We start from the raw sequence: 14383 nt of genomic DNA on the forward strand, positions 1-14383 counted from the left end.
AAAGGTATGCAGTCCATGTTTCCACAAGTGGTTCAGCTCCACTCCCAGAGTCCACTGACTTCCAGAATGGCTGTTGCGTTCATAACCTTTTTGATCATTCCTGATTTTAATTGGCAAAATCTTGAATATACCCAATGAATATGACCAAGGCAACCACATTAATGAAGAAACTGTAATGCTATATGTAAAAGCATGCTCCCTTCACTCTTTTTCCAGAGCTGTACAAATCATATTGTTAGCAATTCCTCTTTCTGAAAGCAATTATGGATGCAACAAAAGCAGGCGAGATAAAGTTGTAACGACTCTCTGGCTGAACCACTTAATGTTTTTAGAGCATTTCTTTATTTACAGACCAGTTGTGTGAGTAATTATGACATTATAGCCTGGTGAGTGTAGGATTGATTTCTCTTTGGGATGTGTAATTTTAACAAAACATATCTGTCAGGTTGGTAGATAATCTGTGTTCCTTCCCCCCCCCCCCCAAAAAAAAGGAAATGTTTCCATGAATGACTTGCAATTTTAGTAACTAGTATCAATTTTAGTAGTAGTAGAGGTGGATGATTTGCAACCCTCCAATCTGCCAACATGCCTCTCCCTGAGCTTGAATTTAAAGCAATGAAAGTGACAACATTACTTTTGGGATAACAACATTGATCACATAATTACTTTTTTAAAAATAATAATAATAATAATAATACAGCTATAACATTGTTGCTTTTAAAAATTAACTACAGTGTCACTGCTTTGGGAGAGATGTATCAAGAAATATTTGTTCATTGCCTCCTGTTAGTAAAAACTGCTAGCACGTCACTAATGTGTTAGACATACTATAACAAGCAGCATACAATAATTGCTACAAGATGTTATATTTAGAAAGTAAACTCTAAAGCAGGGTTTTTTAACTAGAGTTCCCTGGAATCTTGGGGTTCCACAAGAGGTATCTAAGGTCTCCGTGAAAGATCAGATTTGGAAGAAAGCACTTTTGGGGAGCTGTAGATATAATAAATTTTATGAAGGGGTGCTCTGAGAATTATTTCATGGATTCCTCCAGATTAAAAATACTCCAAGCTATGCACACACCATTGGTTATTCTACCTGGACTGACCCTGACAAAAACAACACACAGAAGAGATGGGGACAGAATTGCTCCCCTGTCCTTATTCCATCATTAACCTGTCTGTGGCAGGCTTTCAAATTGTAGCATCGATCCCGCCATTAATCCATCATTAAAGCGGCACTGCAATAAGGTGAACTTCCATTAATGCCAAATGCCGGCCAATGTCGCTTTGATGACGGGTTCTGACAGGATCTGTGTGATGTCGTCTGAAAGTCTTCTGTGCGATCGCAGTCAATCATGCTTTTCAGACAGGTTAATGACGGGATCTGCACGACGTCATCTGAAAGCCCCTCCCTCAGTTGCATGGGAAGGATGGGACAGGAACGGGACAAGAATGGGATGACTCCTGTGTGATAATCTCCTACATCTCCATGGTAGTTTTCTCCAGCTTTCCAGCAGCACACCACATCTCTAATCCATAGTATTTTTTCTCCAGCTTCCCTTTAACTTTCTCCCTGCACCCCACAGACCATTTCTGCCTATTCTGTTCACCCCAATTTCAACAACAATTTCACCAAAGACTTTAACTCTGAAGTAAGCTTCAGTTCATTATGTGTGGGATGGCTGATTTCAATAAATTGCTCAACTCTAAAAACAGTTCTAGACTTAAAACTGAAGCTCCTTAATAAGCAGGCAGGCAATTACTGAATGCTATACAAGACCCGCATATCACCATCCAAGCAACTACCAGCCTAATTTTTGAATAAATTAGTGTGAAGAACAAATGAACAAATTATCATACATTTATTAAAATTGCTCTGCAAACACTATTAGACTAATTCTCACACTGTGGTTTAAATAACCTTTCGCCACCTATTAAGATAATCCAATAACATGAAACAAACAAAACTAAGTTCACATGCACCTTTCCCACCAGATAATTATTCAGAAACACTAATGAACTTGTTTAACACAAGTGAAATATGGCACAAGTTAAAAGCAATAGGTATTTCATTTTTTTAAAAAAAATCAGTACAGTCATATGCCGCACTTTCATTTGCCAGTGCTACTGTGCAGTACTATGAAATGCATGTTCCCTCAGATGTGTGACCCAGAGAGCATGGAGATATATCAGACACTTCTGAGATTTACACAGAACAACAGAATATTAAAATCTAGTTGTCTACTGCACTGGTACATTGAGACCTTCTGAACATTCACCGAATGACTATTTAAGAGCACTAAGGGGTGGCTAACTAACCCATGTACTGTACAGAGATCTTGTAGCACCTATGAGACTAACTAAAGAAAGAAGATGGCAGCATGAGCTTTCATAGACTTAAGTCTATGAAAGTTCATGCTGCCATCTTCTTTCTTTAGTTAGTCTCAAAGGTGCTACAAGATCTCTGTACATACTGATTCCACAGAATAACATGGCTATATCTTGACTAACCCATGTATTAGCTAATTTCAACTCAGAAACACAAGATTCAGCAGATTCAGAAAGCTTTATTGCAGAAAACTAAAGTTGTTCACTTCATAATGATGTTGTCAGGACTGAAACACTTTGTTGGTTTGACTGTATTTTAAAAGGAAAAGCAATTCAAATATTTGTGTGTTGCTGTGTGTGTGAGTGTGTGAGTGTTTTGCAATCCCTGTTGTATATAAGATCCATAAGAACAGAATACCATCTTGGAAGGCAACCATTCTGCATACACAGTGTTTGTCTATGAGAAGCCCACCAGCAGGACATGAGTGCAGTTACACCCTCTGACTCAAAAGATAAAATGCTGTGGCAAGACATCCCAGCCTAGTAGAAAAGCAACATGGAAACAGCAAGGTTAACAGTCCACTTTGCGCCACAGTGACATACTTCCAGTAAAATAACAAATTGAATCAATTGAGTATCTGCAGTGCTTTCCTGTCCCAGTCATCAATTGCTGGGGTATAACAACCAACTACTTGATTAATATCCACATGCACTTTTTTATCACAATAAACCCATGTGGCTATAAATTATGAAGTACAAAAAGGGAAGAAAAAAGTACTCAGTGTTGAATACTTGATACTAGCGGATTATTATAAGTGTGATTCCTTTTCTATTTATGTAAACATATGGAAAGAGAAACAAGCTGAAGAAAATTAAGGCTTCAGTAGTCCTACATTTACCTAGAATTGAAGCTTAATTAAGTATGACCAGTAGGACCACAGTTGGACCTATGACAAAAATGCATGCGAATGGAATGCAAACAGAATCCGTAAAAAGAATAATGTGTGTCACTGCCCCAACAGTAAATCAATTCAGAAGCAGCTCTACAACTCCGTGTTTTGTTCAATGTATACTGGACATTTAACACAATCTTTGAAATATTCTCTTTATTTATAAAAGTACAAATACATCTTATATGAAGCAAATAAATACTTAGAAACAAGCAGCAAATCCATTAAGTTTCCATCAGATTCCCATCAGTATCAATCAATTCAATTGCTTCCAATGAGGAACTCTGTGACAGTTTTGTACCAATAAATTTATACTGGAGGATGCTTCAGGCTGCTTTTCTGCCCAAATCCCAAATTCTGATTGGTATTGAATTCCGAAGATGGATGGAGTTTGCCTTTTGCCTGTAGACTTCCCTTATCTTCCGGCCTGAGAAGGAGTGATCAGGCAGGCCCAGCTCCATCAGGGCTAGCCTGAAGAAAGAGGCTCCTCCCTCCGTAACTGTCATCTTCTGGCCTGCGAGGGAGTGACCAGGCAGGCCCAAGTCCACCAGGGCTAGCCTGAAGAAAGAGGCTCCTCCCTCCATAACTGTCATCTTCCAACCTGAGAGGGAGTGACCAGGCAGGCCCAGCTCCACCAGGGCTAGCCTGAAGAAAGAGGCTTCTCCCTCCTTAACTATCATCTTCAGGCCTGCGAGGGAGTTGACCAGGCAGGCCCAGCTCCATCAGGGCTAGCCTGAAGGAAGACACTCCTCCCTCCATAACTGTCATCTTCCAGCCTGCGAGGGAGTGAACAGGCAGGCCCAGCTCCATCAGGGCTAGCCTGAAGAAGAAGAGCCCTCCCTCCAGTTCATCTGCCTTGGTCCAGGCCTCTGAGGGAGAGAAGAACCACTGGTCCTCATCCCCTTTCCCACCACCATTCCCTTCTCCTTTTGTGTTGTGTCTTTTAGATTGAAACCTGAGGGCCGGGAACCGTCTAATTAAAAATAATAATTGTAAGCCGCTCTGATAGCCATTAGGGCTGAAGGGCGGGGTATAAATACTATATATAAATAAATAATACATCAGCTTCCTCCCACTGAAGAAACGCATGAACTAATCACCGTGGATTATTTTTTTCAAAAATCAGTCTATGGAAGAACAATTGATACTACATTGGACAGCTCTACTAACCATATTTTCCTCTTCCTTAGCTGAAAAAATGGTGGTCTGTAGTAGACATGAAAAATAGTGACCAGGAAAAAATATTCCCAAAACTTTCACTACACAACTGGCAATAAGTATGCTGCATTACTATAGATAAATACCAAGCAGAGAGACTACAATGAACTCCTCATCTTAGTACCTAAACATTCCAGGGATAAGGAGTTGAAATTGAAGAATAATAGGCTTTGACATTCCTGCTCTACAAGGCTATGAGAGATGGAGGGGTTCTTGGTGTAGCTGATTCTGTTTATGGGAGTTTCATTTGATAAAGAAATGCCCTGCTTTGTAGGTACATCTTTGGCTTCCCCTCAGGAAGTGTGTGCAGATTTGTCTGAGGACTCTGTGGCCTCCATAGATTAGGGCCCTTCACAGTAGCCAGCACATGGAACACTTTTTGCTACAAAACAATTCTTGCATCCATTATTCACCAATAAATCTTCTTTTAATACATGAATTTCTCTCATCTTGATAATCCATCGATCTGTTTTGATGCAGTGTTGCTGACTGGGCCTCTGGATTAATATACAACTGAATGGTACCCAATGATATTTGAGTGAAGAAGCAGATGGTGTTGCATGTCTGCTGTGTCATACCATTCTTGTTCTGGGGTTGTTCAATGTCTCAGGCACCATATATCTTGCTATTACATCATTCACCTGGAAAGAAATACCATTTGAATAAGCATTGTCAAGAGCCCTCGGCTCCAATTTTGCACACTTAGTCACTACTGCATTTAACAATAGGCATGCAAATCAGACATAATAAATATTCTACACTGGCTACCTAGTTATATAAGCATAATTAAATAATGTCTCCTGGCCTGACTTCTGACACTCACCTTAACAGCTAGTAGTGCATCAGGTGAAGGAGATCTGTTGACCTGACACAAGAAGGAGACCGTTTCCACCCCTCTCCACCAGTGAGTAGGGCTTTGACAAATTGTAACAGGGATCTTGTTTTTGATTGTTGTAGCCCTTGGTGGGAGGGTCTGGAAACATCATCTTCCTTGGACCCTGATCAGCAGCCGGGCATGGCTGGGCATTTCTCTAGCCCTACAGTAAACCACATAGTCTTACTGAATATGGAGCAGTTATAGATTCCTAACTCTAGGTTAGGAATCCAAAAATGCAATGCAGAATGCCAGGTGCTATTTTTTTAAAAATCTATCTTTTTACTCTACTTGTAAAATTTCTGTGTGCATCTTTCCCCCAGACTTTCTTGAGCCATCATCACACCAGCTTCTTATATCTAGCAGCAAATGGATTTCAGAGAGCACAACCATACAGCCATTTATATGTATTTGTTGCAGAATAATTTCACTTGTCGTTACAGGTTCTAGGAAACCAAAATTGAGAAAAATTAGGAAGAATGGCAAGAGTGGGAAGAAAGTTTAAGCCCTGGTCAGCACGAAGAATTCAAGAATGATTGGTCTCTAGATAATCCACATATTTCCAGACATTACTATATAGTTTTGAATCAGTACAAAATATAACATCCTGAGCAAACATTTCTGAATTTTAGGTAAGAGTTAGTTTTACAAGCAGGTAAACTCTTTGGGCTGTGTAAAAAGGTCTTTTTATGAGGATAAGTGTGCATTTTTGCTCCTATCACTATGATTTTGAATGATATTATATTTCTTCAAATTAATGGCGTTCTAATACAATAGTTGTAGAATTGTATTTTCAGTTTTTTATGTATAATAAGGTTTTTAATATGGGTTTACAACTTCTCCTGTTTCAGACTTGCCTTCAGGCTCATGTCAGGAGAAAAAATGGGATATTAAGTTAAATAAATAAATGAATAAGATCTAAATGCTCAGCAAATTGAATACCCATTCACTATCTTGCCAAACAAGCATACCATCACGAAACCATAACATATTATTAAGCCAGGTTCACTTACCCTCTAACAAGATTCTTGCCATCAAAGTGTTGTTCTTATGAAGATTTAGAATGAAGCCTTTCGTAGGGCACAGATGATCAGTTTAAGAACTGAAGAATGAATACTGCAGAGTACTGTGGTTCCACATAACCAGAGCTTCTATAGCGGCAGCAAACCTAATTGGGAGGGGAAGAATTGATGGCTTGCACCATTTCAACTAGTCCACCTACAGCTGAATAGTTTCCAGAGAAAGGAGGCTCCTTCTGACAACTAAGCACCAGTTGTAGGAGCAAGGGAAGCAACAGCTTCCCCCAAATTAGAGGGGATTTGAGATGGAAGAAACCTTTTGGGATCCAGCATCAGACAGATTTATGTTGCCAAAAGAAATGTGAACTACAGTTTAGCTCTTCACAAAAATGAATTCCCACCTGCTAACTATGATCAGTTGTGCCTTCATCTAATCACCATACCCAGTCCATGTGCCACCATACTACAGTTAACAAGATATAATGTGAAAAGCCATGTGCTCAAAGTACCATCCACCATTACATACCACAAATGCGTTACACTTAGAAGTCAAAGGTTCCAGGCCAGAAAAAGAACCCAAAGATTTACAAAGATATTGTTCATTATTCACACTATGCAAATATAATTCCTGAATATACAATGTTTAGGATGACAGGAAAAACTTTAAAAAAACATCAAATACTACGAATCTTCTGATTTTTAAAAACTGTGTTGAAGAAATACCAGTGATTCAGCAAGTCAAAACACTCCTCAATTCCACTTTTACCCTACTGAACTTCATTGATTACTGTCAGAATTGTCATATATTGTTGGTGTTTCAATGAGTAAGGCTCTACTCACTTGCATTTAAAGTTTTCTTGTGTGAAGTTGTGTCTATGAGGTGTCTGTGAGTCCCAGCGCTGGCATTCAGTACCACTCCATATGGTGTTCACCGTACCACGGTAGCCCTCTCCTTGTCCTCTGATACAGTCCACTGTTTCAGCAGCTGATTCAGAGTTGTTCTCCACGTGCTGATCTGGAAATAAAGACATGATGAGTCCTCCTTCTGTTTAGGTCTTCCCCTCATTTTTGTGGATAGTTTATGAGTATGACTAGTTGACACCTAAAATAATTTTATTGGATTCATATTCCCCTGTGAAACTACTCTGGCTGTGGAATGCTCACTCTCTGGAGACGTATTTGGCACTGATGTCACATGGTTTGACCATCTTTTAATTTTTAATTGTTCCGTTGTTCTATATGCCTTTGGACAGTTCAATTTTTTTCTCACTGTTCATCATTTTAAACTGTACAGTCAGCCCTCTACATTTACAGTTTTGACTTTTTCATATTTGATTATTCCCAGAGATGAGTAATTTGTTCTTTCTTAGGAATTTCAAGGTCTCAATCTCTAGGAAATGGGATGGGAAAGAAGGTCAGTAGGATGCCAAAATGCAGCAAAAATGGAATTGACAGAACTTCGCATCCTTGATTAGCCAAGGACTGAAGTCCACAGTTTCCGATTTGAAATTAACTTGAACACCAAAATTACTGCAACACCATGGCTGTCTAGATTTTTTTTTAATGGGAATAATCAGTAATAATGTTGTTGTTGTTCAGACATTACTGTGCTCTTAATATTTCTGTCTGCAAGCTACCTGGAATCTGAGATCACCCAAACTTCCAAGAATGCATCACTATCTCCCCATCCCATGCTTAAACTTCTACTAGAAGGTTACATGGCCTCCTTTCCCAAGCAGTGAAAACTTGGAAATTATTTCTTGCCTTATAAGATTATGTTAAGACACTCTGAATTGCCCACTCTGTAAATTGCCCACAGCTCAACATTTATAAACTCAGTGCAATTATGTGGGTGCACATCTGTTTGAACAATCAGATCCCATAGTTTAACCTGGTACATAGATTAGCATTTCAATGTAAAGTCTGTTGTCAAATACAAAGGCAATTCTCCAATAGGCATCATTTGTTGTTATAACCCCAGTCATAAAAACATGAACTAGACAAAATCTATTATAAATCCATTTACATCTTAAGTCACTATTCCCCCCTGAGTCAAAAGAGGTACTCATGCATGGAAAATTAGACACATGGATCAGTGTTCTGGCAGGAAAGGATGCTGGATGTCATACGGAGATCACACACAATTATGGATGAAGACAAATGCTCCTAATTTGAAGAAAAGAATAAATCCCCTAATTTAAATATTCCAAGGGCTTTATTAAGCTAATATTTGTGAACAGTGAAGAATAGCTATGCTTCTAGGCTCTGGTATCAAAAGTCTCTGTTCAGTAATATATTTGCAAAGGCAGCACATATTTCTGTCTCAAGACCATTTGCAGATGTCTCTGCAAGCTGCACTCAGTCTGGCATGGGCTGCTGAGAACAGAATCCTGGGAAATGATAGCTCCTCAAATGAGGAGGGTGACTCAAAGGAGACACTCAGGCAAACAGACACCCAGGTCATTTTAAAAATCAAATTATTGTTTGAAGCTCCCTTATCTGAAAAGCTTAGGAACAGGAGTGTTTTGGATGTTGGGTTTTTGCTTTGCTTTGTTTTGTTTTTTATTCTGGAATACCTGTATTTGCATATATTTACATAATGAGATATCTTGGAGATGAGATCGAACTGTAAACATAAAACTAATTCATATTTCCTATGCATCTTATACAAATAGCCCAAAGATAATTTTATATATAATATTTTTAATAATTTTGTGCGTAAAACAAATTTTGTGTACACTGAACCATCAGAAGGCAAAAGTGTCACTATCTCAGCCACCTATGTGGACAATTTTGGATTTTGGAATATTTCAGATTTTGGAATTCCAGATCAGGGAAATTCAATCTATACATGTATCATAAGACAATATTAATGAGACAGACATTGCAGAAGGAATGGAACTAGGAACATATAACAAAAGGTCAGAACAGAATCAGTATTAATTGGGTTTTTTGTTTTTAGTATGGGCTTCTTTCTGCCTTGTCAAATATAAACTGTTTCCCCTCCAAAGCTACATTTAAAATATGGGAGCCCCTTCTTTCCTTTGTTCCCTTTAAAATAGCACTGAGAGCAAACACACTAGAAATTTAATGTATTACCGTAATTAAAAACTTCCTCATAAACAGGCAAACTCCCATGTTTCTAAGGGAATTCCTTACACCAAGAGTCTTTCCTTGAGCTGAAATTATGTGGAAACAGCTGTTTCTTGCTTGAAAATCTAAGGGTGGGACTTGTTAGCTACACACAATGTATGCTCCTTTCCTCCAGGACTCAGAAATCTCCCTCACCCCCAGCTTCCCAACACCAAAAATATCAAGCTGACAAAATGCAATTTTGTGCTGAAAAATAAGCCTATGAGAGATGGTATTGCTGTGTAATGTTGTTTCAGGGCCCCTCACCCTAAAATAGCTCAAAAAGCCACTTCTGGAAAATGGTGTCAGGATGGTTTAGGAAGAGCTGAAATGGTCACTGAATTAAGCCCACTTTTGTTCCAAAACTTGTCCTAGCTTATTATAACAAACAACCTGTCTCCAGCTTGGCTGTTTTGGAACATTAACACATGGGCAAAGGCACACTGAGCAAACAATGCCACCAAGTGATTGCAAAGCTGTCAAATTTGTGTGTCTGCTTAGTTGGAATGCTTTGGAAAAACTCAAGTGTTCCTAAAAAAGGTGGGAGTATTCATATATCTCTAGCCACAGGGAAACAAATAAATACAGCAAAGCTTGTGTGGAATGTTGTTGATGGGCCCAACATTTGACCTGTGATTGTTTGTGTTGAAGCTCAGTTCAAGATGCTAACCATTCAGAGACCTAATGACTTGCCTGAAACCCAACTTTTGAGGATGATCAGATGCCCACCCTTTGAGAAGGATCAGAAAGGTTCTGCACTGTGTCCCTACTTCCAGCTGCAGGTGGAACATAGGACAGAGCCTTTTCAGCATAAATTCGGAGAAGGTCTGTGCAGTCCCTCAGGTTTTTTTTTCCAGGTTATTGAAGACTTTATTGTTTGGATAGGATTTTATTTCAGGTGAATTTCCATACTCCTAATAAGTGGTTTTAGCCCACTGTTTTGGTTTGTGGTTTTTCTGTCTTCTGATTACATCACACTGTATACATCACACTGTATGCATTTGTGTGGGAATGTAACTTGCTGAAGGTCAAGAAAACCAAACATTACAGAAGAGCTACATAAAACACTCTTAATACTGCTTAAAAGGATCTGCTTTAATTTCATTTGAGTATATCAGAAAGAACCAGTATGATCTCGTGGTTTGGGTATTGTACAGGACTCCAGGAGACCAGGGTTTGAATCCCTGATCAGTCATGGAAACCCACTGAGTGACCTTGGCCAAATCACACCCATAGCCAAAGAGGAAAGTAATGACAAGCCTCTTCTGAATAGATCTTGCCAAGAGAACTCTGTGACAGCATGGCATAAGTTAGAGCCAACTTAAAGGCAGATAACAACAGAAACTATAAGCAATAAATCAGTGTTTTCTTGTGTTGCCTCTGTAAGTTTGCACTGACAGAAGTATGTTGACACAGTAAGTAATTCAGAATAATTTCCTCAAATAAACCTCTAGTATCAATACACTGATACCTACAGTGCTGGAATTCCAACCTCCTTCCCAGAAAAAAAAGAGGAAATAATAATCCACATTAGATTCAAATGATTCCACCAAAAAAAAATCATCGATATTCTTTACTGTGAGAAAAATCTACAGTCTACATATGATTCTTATCTTTTATCTAACGTAGGTTATTGATACTGTTGCCACACACAAGGTTGGTTCACTTTAGGAATGTATTATTGTTCATTTCCCAGCTGAGAAAAGGGTTTCTTGACACTTGAGAAACCACTTTGGGCAGGATTTTTGTGCAGCTTTCTACTGCTGTTCACACATCCCAGTTGTTTCAGGAGTGGTTCTGTGCAGACGTACAAGTTGTTTTTCTATATAACATTCTATGCAAAAACATATGTCTGCATGTGCACATAAATGTTGGGTTTCTGCAGAGAAAGCAAATGGATTTCTGTACAGAATAACTGCCCAGGACATCTCAGTGTGTGAATATGAGGAGAATATTTTGCAAAAATATTATTAGTCCATTAAGGAAAACTATCTAAAGCTTTTGGCCTTGCATGCAAGGATAATACAGGCAAAGATTTACATCTGCAGTTCAAATGCAACATTAGACATGAATGTACCCTTCTTTTGCCATTTAAATACATTGTTAAAACTATTGTAATGTATTCTTTATGGGTGTCTTTCAAAAAATGCCCATAAACTGATTCAGGATATGGCTGTTAGTGTGTAGATCAGAGGGTCCAGTGTAGAACATCTAACCTCAATTTGACTTCAGACACTATAATTAGTTTTGAATCTCAACTTAAATAGTCTAAGGGGTGGTCTGCAGCTGCTCCTTTACTGACTAGATCAGGGCCACAACAACCTCATGCTGCGGCCCTGATCTGGCCTCCAGAAAGTGCAAAAAGGAACTGCCATCCAAAGGGTGTCATAGCTGTGGCGGTGCGGCTTTATGATGCCCTTTTGGTGCTGCATCATGTGGATCCAGTACCAAAGGGGTGTCATGATGGTGTGAGTGTCATGATGGTGTGGCACCCTGGGGGGCAGAGTTAGGGTGTCCAGCATGCAGATGCTGTGCCCTAACTCTGCCCACAGGATGGCACAAAGTTCCGGCCTAAGTTCAGGATATGGAGCCAGCATGATGTAGTGGTTTGAACACTGAGCTGAGACCCTGGAGCCTACGTTTTGAATGGTGGGCCATGGAAACCCACTAGCAAGTCAAACAGTCTCAGCCTCACAGAAGGAAAAGGCAAATCGCTTCTGAAGAAATCTTGCCAAGAAAACCCCATGATAGGTTCACCTTAAGGTTGACATTAGTCAGAAATGGCTTGAAGCCACATAACGATAACAACAACAACAAGGTTCAGGATATACCAAAGACCATCTTCACCCATGGGCACCTATATGGATATTAATATCATTTCCAAAGCCCTGTTCCATGTGCCTCTATTGTCTCAAATATAGCAAATTGTGATACAAAATAGGTCATTCTTTATGGTAGCACCAAAGATTCTTACAAAGCCTTCAAGTAACAATCTTCTGTGATACCCTGAACACTTTTTATAGAACTGAGTAATTTTTTTTAACTACAGCAGGATTTCATTCCTTTCAGGTTAATATTTTAATTGTGTGTGTGTGTGTGTGTGTGTGTCCCTAAAACTATGGCTTATTTGGCCAAGTATCAGCAATGGATGTCATGCCTCACCTGATTCAGCAACTACAAAGATAGCCTATCATAAAAGCATTTGTAAACCTAGGTTCAGTAATCTTGGTTCTTATGCTGTATTCTTTTATAGCTGAATACATAGAAGGCAGAAGTATACTGCACACAAATCAGTACAACAGTATTTAGTAAAATAGCCATGCAATTCATCAATGAAATGATGACAAAAATACTTCCAGAAGTACTTTAATTGTTGATATTATTAATATTTTTATTCATTTCCTTACTACTTTCTCCCCCACCCCAAACCATGATTCAAGGCAGCTTACAAAATTAAAACTGGTACAAGTAAAAGCACATACCAAGATATAAGTAAAAAAAAAATCAAAAATTATTCTTAAAAAGCAATGAAGCTATTTATAGGATTAGAAGCATTTAAAACAAATGCATAAAAGACAAAATAAAAGGCTCCTTAGTTATGTCTGCATAACTAAGTAATGTATCCTGGCCCAACGACCCAAGATCTATCTGCTTTACCAGGCAGCAGCCATTATGAAACACCAAAAGGATGTTTCCACACACACCCCAGCAACTGAGACCGTAACAAGGATTTGTGCCAAGAATTACGCTTCTGATTGCCACAGTGAGTTATTCAGTGGTGAGAGTAGGTAGAAACTTCCTCTTCCTGAACCCTGGCTCCTGTCTAGAAAGGCTTAGGGGGGCATTTATGACTGTGGCAATAGTGTTACGATCATGACTATGTACAATCAGTGACTATGTACAATCAGATTTACAGATCCATAACTGCTTCGAATCTGTAAATCTAGGTCATCCCACCAAAATATGATCTGAACAATATATCAACAGAATTTACAGACAATGTAAGAAATAGATTTGCACTGTTAAGCATAACTGATTGGGAACCAAAAGAGAAGCCTGGTCAGAAGCTAGGGACATACAGTGACCCACCTCATATGCAGGCGCCATTTACACGGCTTTCAGCTTATGCTTAAAGCTGCACAACAGGAGAGAAATGGCATGTGCGCCATGCCACACTGCACTGCACACCATGCACATGCCCCATTATTTTCAATGGGACTCGAGCATACGTGCAATTTGCCTTATGCTGAGGGCTCTGGAATGGATCCCCACGTAAGGCAAGGGCGCACTGTAGTTAAAGAAGACTGCATAAAGACAGTGACAGTGGCCAAAAAGAAAGAGAAGGAACAATGGATAACAGAAGATATTCTTTTGCAAGTTTAGAAACTTTCTGACCTTCTGTACTTGTAAGGATAATACCAACCAAAAATCTTAAGATAATATAAGAAGATGAACTAAAGCACAAATCAGGATTCAAAGTTGAAAAGAAAATAAGATACTTATAAATTTGGATAACAAAAAGCAATATAGAATTATTTGAAAATAGCAATAAGACAAACTGGAGAAAGATTTAAAAGGGATTAGATAAATGGACTAAATTAAATCTTCCTATCTGGGGAAGAATGGAGGTAATCAAAATTATGGTCCTACCTAAAATGAATTTTGTTTTTCAAAATTTATCAATAATAGTAAATGAAAAATGCTTCCCAAACTGGCAAAAAGACATTAAAAATTTCATATGGCTAGGAAAAAACATTGTATAAAATGGAAGACATTACTGGATATAAAAGAAAATGGAGGTTGTGGTCTTCCAGACTTAAAAATCTATTATGAAGCCAACATACCTGCATGGATTGTAGATTG

At 38.8% G+C, this 14383-nt stretch overlaps 1 protein-coding gene across 8 annotated transcripts in view; it reads right to left on the reverse strand.

Annotated features, from left to right (window-relative positions):
• Positions 1–14383, reverse strand: part of HGF (hepatocyte growth factor) — a 218939-nt gene that overhangs the window by 23759 nt on the left and 180797 nt on the right. For 5 of the 8 annotated variants that reach the window (XM_042466636.1, XM_042466633.1, XM_042466632.1 and 2 more), the window contains one exon: positions 7229–7403. In XM_042466636.1, the coding sequence (XP_042322570.1) occupies positions 7229–7403 (175 nt within the window). Of the gene's footprint in view, positions 1–4219; positions 5137–6381; positions 6538–7228; positions 7404–14383 lie in introns of those variants that run through there. The other 3 variants (XR_006103929.1, XR_006103927.1, XR_006103928.1) reach the window with 3 other exon arrangements.

This window comes from Sceloporus undulatus, chromosome 5 (genome assembly GCF_019175285.1).
Source record: "Sceloporus undulatus isolate JIND9_A2432 ecotype Alabama chromosome 5, SceUnd_v1.1, whole genome shotgun sequence".
Taxonomy (NCBI): domain Eukaryota; kingdom Metazoa; phylum Chordata; class Lepidosauria; order Squamata; family Phrynosomatidae; genus Sceloporus; species Sceloporus undulatus.